General features: G+C 40.0%; 1 protein-coding gene across 1 annotated transcript in view; it reads left to right on the forward strand.

Annotated features, from left to right (window-relative positions):
* LOC108286500 (ABI family member 3 binding protein) overlaps positions 1 to 10,466 on the forward strand; it is a 170,152-nt gene extending 159,686 nt beyond the window's left edge. The window contains exons 32-39 of the mRNA XM_017504356.2: positions 1,587 to 1,643; positions 2,515 to 2,598; positions 3,682 to 3,741; positions 6,241 to 6,300; positions 7,123 to 7,206; positions 8,273 to 8,329; positions 9,091 to 9,174; positions 10,312 to 10,466. Of these exons, the coding sequence (XP_017359845.1) occupies positions 1,587 to 1,643; positions 2,515 to 2,598; positions 3,682 to 3,741; positions 6,241 to 6,300; positions 7,123 to 7,206; positions 8,273 to 8,329; positions 9,091 to 9,174; positions 10,312 to 10,466 (641 nt within the window). The remainder of the gene's footprint in view (positions 1 to 1,586; positions 1,644 to 2,514; positions 2,599 to 3,681; positions 3,742 to 6,240; positions 6,301 to 7,122; positions 7,207 to 8,272; positions 8,330 to 9,090; positions 9,175 to 10,311) is intronic.
* The last annotated feature ends 410 nt before the right edge of the window (positions 10,467 to 10,876 follow it).

Genomic DNA, 10,876 nt, shown 5'->3' on the forward strand with positions numbered 1-10,876 from the left:
ACTGTAGTTGTAAACAAAACCTGTTCTTACATAACCAGGTGGAAACTAGTATGAGGCAGCATATTTATGCAAATATTTCTTCCATTTCTTCCATGGTATAAATGCGACTTCCTAGAAGCATGGCAGATACTTAGAGGAGGAAAATGTCCAGGATAATGAGAAACCAGTATAGAAATTGGATGAGTAGAGGCATGAGGAAACAGAGGCTGATAAGCAGGGAATGTGTAAAAACTGACTCACCAGGATAACTCAGAGGATAACTTGCTGATACCCTCCTCTTCAGCGATGAATTAAAGGGTACTGGGATGTCTACTCAAGAGCTTAAATTTGATCTAAGGGCCAGGCGCGGTGGCTCACGCCTGTAATCCCAGCACTTTGGGAGGCCGAGGCGGGCGGATCACGAGGTCAAGAGATCGAGACCATCCTGGCCAACATGATGAAATGCTGTCTCTACTAAAAATACAAAAATTAGCTGGGCGTGGTGGCATGCACCTGTAGTCCCAGCTACTCGGGAGGCTGAGGCAGGAGAATCGCTTGAACCCAGGAGACGGAGGTTGCAGTGAGCCAAGATCATGCCACTGCACTCCAGCCTGGTGACAGAGTGAGACTCCATCTCAAAAAAAAAAAAAAAATTGATCTAAGGGGCTTCAATGATTCCTGTTTCTGCACGGGATCATGCTTTTTCTGTTCTTAGAAGTGAAGATACCCAACCCAATGGTACCAAAACTAAAAGCTGGTTCTTCAGCTACTTATGTTAAAGTACAGCTGTATATACAAAGACTTAGTCTCTTAATGAGTGTAGTCTCAGCTTCCTTTTGGCTGTTAATGTGTGTGGTACACAAATGCTAGGCAACACCTCCCCACCACCAATAATTCCCTGCTCCTGGGGTTAACACCTTTATATAATCCACCTCCCTCTCTCCCTCCCTGTCTCTCTCTCCCTTGTGCTAGCATGGCAGACACACTCCCAGCACAGACACCTATTCAAGGGAGTGACACCCGTCACCTTTGCCTTATTTTATTGGTTATAAAGATGTCAGAGATCCAGCACACATTCAAGGGGAAGACATGACACAAATATGTTAACACCAGAGGCAGATATCACTGGGGATCGCTACGGGGGCTGTCTGCTACACTGCGCTTACTTTCAAACGTTAATGTTTGTTCTAGCTATCATTATTGACTACTACTTATAATGAGTACTCTATTGTGTTGTGTTGTGTTGTTTTTTGACTTCCACAAAAGTTCTAGTCTTTACCGTATCTTTTTCTAAGAAAGTGACTAGCCAGATTTTCTAGTGTTCATTAGAATCAAATGGTTAACCAACAACAAGATCTTACTGTTGACCTCAGTGAGGTGCTCAACAAAGTCCAAAGGCTATTGCTGACCATCTTCTGAGTCAAATGAGTACCTGATGAAGGTTTGGAGGAATAGTCAAAGGAAAAGAAATACAGCCACTTTCTTTTGAGTTACGATATTAAGAATTAGTTTTGTAGCCTTGGAAATGGTTTTCGTGGTAAGATGAATGTTCTGACATTTCGTGCATTCACAAAATCACTTTGGTTTCTTTTATTGCTTTTGATCAGTTCCTGCCACAATCCTCGAACCAGTTCTTAGAACTGAGGCTCCAGGCACAACAGTAGGTAATGGCACGTTATGTCCATCAGCATCTGCCTGTCCTGCTCATTTCCAACCCATGCATTGCCATCATAACCACAGCTTATCTCCTTTCACAAGGCTTCTGTGTCATCCTCTATCATCCAATGACTTCTTACTAGATATAAGAGTATTAAAGCAGTTTCTTGTTGGTAAGAGAGCCAAGCATGAACTTAGGGTCAGTTTATATATCTGCAATGTAATGACTTTGAATTCCCCACATCTTGCTCCCACATAACATTTTAAGCACATTCGGTGTTGCTGAGTTTTGCATTTAATCACTGGAGGGTGGAGGGGAAGGTGTCTGTCGCTGATCTAGGCTGAGTAAATCGGCCCAACCATTAGGACGGTGTGACAGTTCTTTCGCAGATCTAAATTTCTACATTTTTACTATGCATGATTTTGGGTTTTTTTTGTTTGTTTGTTTGTTTTGCCATTTGGGTAATGATGTGTTCTTGTTTCAGTAAAGATTAAAATATGTGTCTTGTTTCCCAAGTAAAGAGTAAAATATGCCCAAGGTTGGTAAATTTATAAGCATCATCACTAATATAAAATCACCTTTTACCTACCTTCATCACTGCCATAACTCAGCAAGGTTTTAGAACTTGGTTTTCATTCAGGAAACCCTGTGAGAAGCTCCTTGAAATACCGTCAATACATAAACTCGTGTTTCTATGTGATTTTTGTTCTTCAGAAAAAAACTACATGATAAAAAGAGACACCTCATTGAAATAGGGGCAAATATTTCAAACCCAAAAGAAAAATGTCCTGGAACTCAAGAAATTATAACAAGTATAATCTTATCCACAGCTTCCGGAACCAAATATGCTGTATTAATCTGAAGTTTTCTTCCCTCAGCTCCCAAAGTGCTTCAACGAACTCACCCTCCACATCCCAAACCTAAAACCACACCGAGTCCCGAAGAGCTTCAGACAGATCTGGGTGAATACGTAGGTCATACTTGAGGAATCCTAGCAGCGCACCCCAGTGGGACCCAAAGAGAATGAAGTAGCAAAGCAGGGTCAGCAGCTGATTCCACATCAGACCAGGCAGTGAGGAACAGGGCTGGGGAGGTGATGTGATGGCCAAATTCCTTATGCCTCCCTCTCAACGTCTATTTAATTTAGTTCTCATTCAGTTCTCTTCATCCTTTCAGTGTTGAATGTATGGTAAACTGAAAGAGCTAGAGAATGAGCACATGTTCATGCAAGTGGGAGATTATTTCTTGGTAACTGTAAGAGTCATTTAAGTCACAAATAAGGATCTAAGGCAGGAGTTGGCAAACGTTTTCTAAACAGAGCCAGATAGTAAATTTTCTAGGCTTTCTCGGCCATATAGTCCCTGTAGTATTTACTTCTTCTTTTTCCAACCACTTAAAAACAGAAAAATCATTCTCAAGGGAAAATTATTCTGGGGGAAGAGTAAGGGAGAAGCTCAGAAAGGCAGGAGATGTGTGGAATCCAGTCTGAAGAGGCAGCTTCTCTGAACGCTGGAGGGTGTCAGGCTTCCAGGTGTTGGTCAGAACATTTCTTTGAGGTGTCTGCACCTAAGCGAGAAGGGTTCTTGAATGCTGGCCTAAGGAGTTTGGATTTTATGTAGGAATCTTCCGCATCCCTGTGCAGTTAGGCTTTCTCTGAGTGTTACCCAGCCCTCTTGCTCTCTGAAGTACTCAAGTTGGACAAAGCTCATGGTGTTGTTCCAAAGATGAGTTTTCAGCAAAATGTGTATGGTCTATTATGCTCTGTTAGTTAGGTTCAGATCACCAAAGAATAAGAAAAACTCTTGGGGTACTCCTCATGGACCGTTATCTGAATTATCTGAATACAAAGTGAATGACCATTCCTCCTAAGAGATGAATTGGTACCCAAGGACAGAGGTGCCATTTCCTCTCAGCTCAGGAGGCTAATTGTGTTTGCTTTGTGCTCTGGACAGATATATCATGACCTGGTAAATTCTTTTTGAATGTTCTGAGTTTTTATAAATTTTTACTGTTTTGTTGATGTCGTCTTTATTATATTTGGCCAGTTCCTGCTACAATCTTTGAACCAGTTTCTCCTATAAAAGAGGCTCCAGGGACAACATTCAGTAATGCCACTTTCTGATCTTGAGCAAGTGCTTTTTCTGCTCAGTATCAAGCTTATTCCACTGTATATTGCCATTCAATTACATTTTTTGTTTTATGACGGCTGAACGTACATAAAACAAGTTGTTTCTTGCTCATAAGAGAGCTATGTGTGAATCTAGTTTGAGATCTTTTCCTGCTCTGTAGCTTAAAACTGTTTTTGTATCATTTTGTTTTTGGCTTAATCAGAGTTCTGTATTAAGGGAAATTTCATATATTCTCAGGAGGCTCTCACCTGGTCTATGCTAACCAGGCTGTAATAGAGAAGTTTCTTTATACATCCCTTATACATGTCCCTTTTTATGTTTTCCTTTTATTTGGTTTATATTTTTGTGGTTTTTAAAATCTTATATATGACCATTCCCAAACATCTACCTTTGTCATCTGCCTGTTATTTGTGTCATTTTGTTAATGTATGAGGAATATTTTTAGTGAATTATCTAGCAGATAATGTGATCAAGGCTAGTAGGTTTAAATAATGCACCCCATCCTTAGTATGTATCCAGTCCCCCTTAGTCTCCATCCTCATTTGGATGATTTATAACCTTTTTAATCCAGACAGGGCACTCTAGGAGAAAGTAACAAACATATTAATCCTAAATATCTGAATTAATAACTTTAATCTGTCAAATTTGCATATTTGCAAGTTTGTTATTGAAGTATCTTAACAGAAGAAGATTGAAGTAGGAGCAAAATTTTTGCATTAGATATATTTTCTGAAGTTCAGGAAAATCTGCGAAGCTTTAGAAAACGTAAAGAGGATCTTTTCTAAGCCTGTAACGTGCAGAAGCATACAATTTAAAATAACTAATGATTACCTTTTTCTACCTCCAAACACCTCCCAGTGAACATACCATTCACAGCACAATCTTAATACCACTCCATGTCTGGCTGCTCTTGACACTGTACCAGATAGATATAGGATCTTTGGTTTAAGGAGCCTGGGAGCCTGTCATTGATAGAAATAATAAACTCACATACCCCTTAGTGAGGGAGTCCAGAGGGCTGTTACTCCCTCATGGTTGACAAGGAGTCAGTTTAGAAGACAGTTGCAGGGTCTTCCCTTTGTGTAGTAGGAGAGGTGTTTCACTTGACGGTCTGCGGGCTAGTTGAACACAAAAACGTTTCCCACAGGAAAAGCCTAGAGAAGGAGAATAAGCCAGGGTGTTTTTGCAAATTAAAGATTTTTCTTGGAAATATAAATGTTAAGTGTTAGACTTATCACAGGGTCTTAAGGTAAAAAATGAAATTGGGTTGCAACAGAGCCAGGAAAGAGTTTGGGCCTTGAGTCACATCACAATTTGCACAAATAGGAAGGCATGAATGAACAAAGATGAAAAAATTCGATCTATGTAGAGGCGACCAGAGGAGGCAGAGATCCTCCTCCTAGGGTCAGCCAAAACATTTTTGTTGGTAATTCTGCATTTGGATGACACTGTGGAAAGTGGAAGGAGGGCTTGAATGTCTTACTTGAATGTCTTACTCTTTGAGTCTGACATTGTTCTCATGAGCATCAAAAATCTTTTTTCCACACTAGAACATGTTTCCCCTCTGCTAAGCATGGACAGTGATTTACTGGATGCCGCAGACTGAGTGGCCACCCCTTACCCAGTCCTCCTAAGTGCTTTTGTTTGCACAGAAGTGAAAAGTTCTTTCCAAAATGGAGCTCCCAGAAAGATCACCAATCATTTTTAGTGATTTGTGTGATGACCGTTTAGATATTTCATCATTTTTTCTGCAACCATAATTTGATAAACATACATAGTACATCTTCTCTTTATTCAGCATCCACTAAAGTGCAAACCAGTTTTTCACGTGCTTCTTGAGAATTATTAGAAACGTACTAAGAAAATGCCTTAAAACATCCTAAAGTCTTCCATGTTATATTCAGGTAAACACCATAACTAGAGGAATTGTTTGCCTCGTGGTGCTAAATTACAGAGACCAAAGGTGATGACCATCTCATGAGATGGTATAATTGGTATAGTTTGGCCAAGTCTAGACGAAAGAAATTTTCCATTTGAAAAAGGGCTGCCATTACAGAGCAGTATAGATTAGGTGGAAGATCAGTGTGTCTCCAGGCGTGCTTTCTCTCAAGGCCTCTCTCCTTGTCTTGCAGACGGCCACCTCCTCACCGTGTCCTCACATGTCCTTTTCTCTGTGTGTGCAGCTCATGTCTCTTTTTCATATAAGTCCATGAGTCCCGTTGAAGTGGAATCCCACCGTGATAACCTCATTAACCTTCATTATCTTTTTAAAGGTCTTACCATGAGGATTAGGGCTTTGAATATGAATTTGGTGTGTTGGGGGAGGAGTGGAAATATAATTCAGTCCTAAGCCCTTCATCCAGAGATGTTTAATTATCCTAGAGGCAGTGTTACGCAAGCATGATATGTTTTGATGTGAATACTGCAGCTCCCACGCATTTTTTACAGTTTCTTTTGTTTGTCTTATTACTTCAGTTCCTGTGACAGACCTCGAGCCTGTTACTTTTAGAACCGAGACCCCTGCAACAACCTTAGGTAACAACCCTGCCATTACCTGGCTGTTTGCTTTTGCTGCTCATTGTACGGTCGTTTCAGTCTTGTACCTATAACGTGGCGTGTCTTCCTCTGCAAAATAGCCAGTATCACTGCCTGTGACCATTCAACTATTTCTATCATCTGAAGAATCCCGAAGCCTCCTAAAAACAAGTTTCCTATTGTTTTTATGAGAGCCAGGCATGAGCTTAAAACATTTACCTGCCATGTAGCACATTGGAAATTGCCATATCATCTCATGCATCATTTAACAGAGTTCTGTGTTAACGCTGAATTTAAAACCAGTTGGGCTCTATTTCATATCTAAGCTGATCAGCAATAACAGCTACCCTTATTCTCCTTTGCACATCTGAGTTTTTAGATTAAAAAAAAATTGCCCAGTATGTTTCTTTCTTTATTGGTGCTTTAAGTAATGATATGTTTTATTACTAATTTGACAATTAGGGAATCACTAAAGTCAGAAAAACTATAAGTCTCTTCCTTAAAGTGACCCTAACTTCCTATCCCTTCTCATTGAGTACTCTGGCTCTATCATTTTTTCCCCAGCAAGGAAGTTCTGTAAATTTCTCAATACAAGTGCTAATCTTCATTCCTTGGGTGAGCAATTCTACTGTATACATGAATTTTCCTGAAAAGTACCATAAATCATAAAAGGACACATCGTTATAAAAGGAATGAAAAAGTAAAACTAAAAACAACTAAAGTTCCTGGAACTATAGGACATCTGACAAGCTTTGGAAAAACCTTTTCTCAGTGTCCGGAATCATAAGACCTAGAGTAACACAAGGCTTTTTCTTCCCTCAGCTACCAAAACATCAAAAAGAACCCGCCCTCCACGTCCCAGAATTAAAACTACGCCGAGCCCTCAGGCACCCGAGACCAAACCCGGTAAATGTGTGACCCCTCACAACCTGTCGCAGTGGGGACCGAGGCAGTGCCAGTGCTGAGCAGCAACAGCTCTTATTCTCCCTAAGCACAAGGGCACGAGGCATCAGCAGTACCATCTCCTCTGCTCAGCTTTCAAGGAGAATAATGTGTGGGTGAGACCCAACTGGTACCAGCATATCTTATTACTTCTATGTGAGACTCTTCTTTGAAACGACATAATCTATTTCTTACCATCAAATCCCATTCACATCTTAAAGGTAGAACTTCTTTAGCAGAGCCAACATGTTCAGTTCAGATAAACGTAATTGTAAGTGTCTTGCGTATTTCCATTCCCACATTGGACACTGGCGAGCATGGGTGATGTGCCAGCTTGCAGGAGAGTTATTTTACTGCAGAAAGAGTAGAGTTAAAGATGTGTTTGGCTGACACAAACATAAAGTGATGATCTTTATGTTTTATCTCAGAAAAAGATCGAGGTGGGTTGGACTTGGACCTTGGGCCCGCTGAGGATTTGGAGGAATGGAGGGAAGAATGAACTAGGGCAGAAGGACCACATGTGCTGGTCAGCTAGAACGACAGTCCAGTCTAGATGGACTCCTTCTAGATGGTCGTATATGACTGTCAATGATGGTGCGTTTGGAAGGATACTTCAAGCCAGATGAAGCAGGATTTTTGAGGACCTAATTCAGAAGCTTAGATTTGATACAGAGACATCAAAAGTATTTGATTTCCACTTATTCGGGGCTGAGGGCAGACAGATGCTCTACCGATTATTACAAACAGTGATCACGCTGTTCAGAATTAATTAGTTAAAAACCTAATAGAATTTCATGTTGACTTCTTTAAGCTACTCAAGATAGCTCAAAAGCTAAGCCTGAAACTCATCATGCCTATAGTTTGGCCGTATCATCAATGAACACACACACTCTTGCCCTCAGTTAAGAAGTAAACTTTTTTCTTTGTTTCTCTGGAAGAATTCACAGACTAGTAAAATGTGTTTGCATGTGAGTGTTCCAACTTCTCATATGTTTAAAAATCTCTTTGATTTCCATGTCGTTTTGGTCAGTTCCTGCCACTGTCCTAGAACCTGTCACTCTTAGACCTGAGGCCCCAACAACATTAGGTAACGTTGATAATACTGTGTTTTCAACAAGCTTTCTTTTGCTTATTGACAAACGTAGAGTTTCAGTTTGTGTCATGTGACAACACTGTCATTGTTGATGGCCATTCAATTATATTCTTCTTGAAATTACGAAGACTCTGAAATTAACTCTTGCTTTTAAGAGAAGCAGTCATGCATGAATCTACTTGAGGACGTTCTATTTGCCTTATGACCTGTAAGCAGTGTTTGTGATAAAGCTGTATTTCAAACATATCAGTGGGTCTCTAACTCCTACCTGGACAGATAAAGCTGTTAACTCTCATAGAGCCAAGAGGACTCATTGTGCATCTGAATTTCTAACCTTTTTTCTATTTGCATAGAAATGTATTATTTTGTCTCTAATAAGGTCATAATATGTTCTGATTTTAAAAGTTCTACAGAATATGTGCCAAAAAATGAAAGATTAAGTTGTAAATCTCAGATTTAGGAGAACAGTCCTTCATTATCCATTAAAATTTGGCAATAGTACTTAACTTTTTTGGTGCCCAGGAAGGCTACCCTATGAGATTTCCATTCAAATTTCTAATCTTTATTTCTTGAATTAAAAAGTGATTTTTGTCTTAAGGAGCTTTCTGTGATGAAATATAAGGAGGAGCAAATGTGACAAAAATCTCAAAAGGCAAATATCTATCAAGCCGTAGAAAGTCATGTTTTTACCTTGCACACCTTCCAGAATCGCAGATCATGTAGTTCTGTAGTAATCCAAGAACTTCTTCCTTCAGCTTCCAAAACATCACAACGGACACGTCGTCCACGTCTCAGAACAAAAACCACACCACGTCCTGAAGCACCTGAATCCAAACCAGGTAAACCACGTGTTCCTGGTTTAAAGAGTCCCTGCAGCCTAAGCCAGCAGGGTCTCAAGAGTAATCCCAGTGGTTGGGAGTAACCAGTACGCCCCTATGAGAGGGAAGCCACAACTCATGGTCAGCAGCAGTCCCCACTGTGTGGATGTAAGAGAAACACTGCTGGGAGGTCCACGGAGCAGCTGAATGTCTCATGCTTCCTGTGTGTAGCCTTCTCTGGCACTGGGCATTTTATTAACTTCCATTTATCTTTTAAAAATGAAACTTCTTTAGAAAAATGAGACTGACTTAGCTCAAGTCAACAAATACTAAGTGCCTTAGATAGCCACCCAATCATATTAGCACATTTGGGGCATGCATCAGATGTCAGAGCTGCATTTTGGTCCTCAAACCTGTAAGACAGTTGAGAACGGAAGCCTTTCCTTTGTAAATAAAGGATGGCATGGGACAGTATCAGTGCAAATTCAAGACTGGTTTTGGAGTTCTCCCAACAAGATGTGCTAGGTATGCAAATATTTGGAGCAGGGAAATATAAAGAAGAAATGGAACCTTGAAATCACCAAGGTTCACAGATGAGTAGAAAGGTAGGAAGAATAAAATCAGAAGGAAAAGACGCTAGTAGAGACCAACCAGAGGAGACGGTGTAACTGGGCCACTGATATGAAGGTGTATGACTTCAAAATGACAGGCAAATCCCTTGTGAATCTCACTAGGACCATGTGTACCCATGCCTAGGTCCCTGATGGAGCAGTGGAGATTGATGTGATAGACATCCACAAGCTGTTCTTTCCATACGAAGCCATGTTCTTTCTTTGCATGGAATGGAGGAATATCCAACTCAGTTTGTCATGCTAAGGCCTCTGTCTCTTTCCAAAGATGAATTCTTAGCAATACCTACATAGTCCACTTGGGATTGTTAGGTAATCAGAAAGTGAGGAATAAGGGAATAGGTACCTGATTCAGGTACAGCCAAATTTTATGAAATCAGCTGTTTACTTCTTTAGCTTAACAGTGTTTCAAGGTTGCTATATAATTCTATAAGCTGTATTATACTCATGAGACTCATTTTTGAAGAAAAGCTTTGAGTTTATGTTCCTTTAAAACAATCACTTGGTTAATTGTAATGCTTTTGGTCAGTTCCTACTGCAGAGCTCAAACCTGTGACACTCAGAACTGAGACCTGGGTGACAACACAAGGTAACAAACAGCACGTTCTGTCCTCATTAAGTGTTCTTCCTTCTCATTGTGAAACCCATCCCATCGTCAGAGCCACAGATTCTTCTGCTTTTTAAGACTACATTGTCATTCTCTGTTGTCATTCCATCATTCTTCATCCCAAAAGTATTGCACGTTCTGACTCTTAAAACAAATCGTACTTTGTTTTTAAGAGAGCTGCATGAACCTAACTCAGGCTATCTTCTGGGTATGTAACCATCTGAAATTAGTTTGTCATCCAGTGGGTTTTTTAACCAATTTTTTGTTAAAGGTGACTTTAAGATGCATTTTTCTTGATTCTATCATTATCACCATACCAGAGAGTTTCTTGATGAATCTAAAGTTTGGTTTACTTATTTCTGCCATCTCTGTAATATTCTGATTGATATTTTCATTAATTATGTGGTCTTTTTTTAGTGACTGTCAAAGAACTTATAACTGACCACCACTGCCATATTTTAGCAGTGACTCTTAACTTTTATTTGAG

This window comes from Cebus imitator, unplaced genomic scaffold (assembly GCF_001604975.1).
Source record: "Cebus imitator isolate Cc_AM_T3 unplaced genomic scaffold, Cebus_imitator-1.0 Scaffold321, whole genome shotgun sequence".
NCBI lineage: Eukaryota > Metazoa > Chordata > Mammalia > Primates > Cebidae > Cebus > Cebus imitator.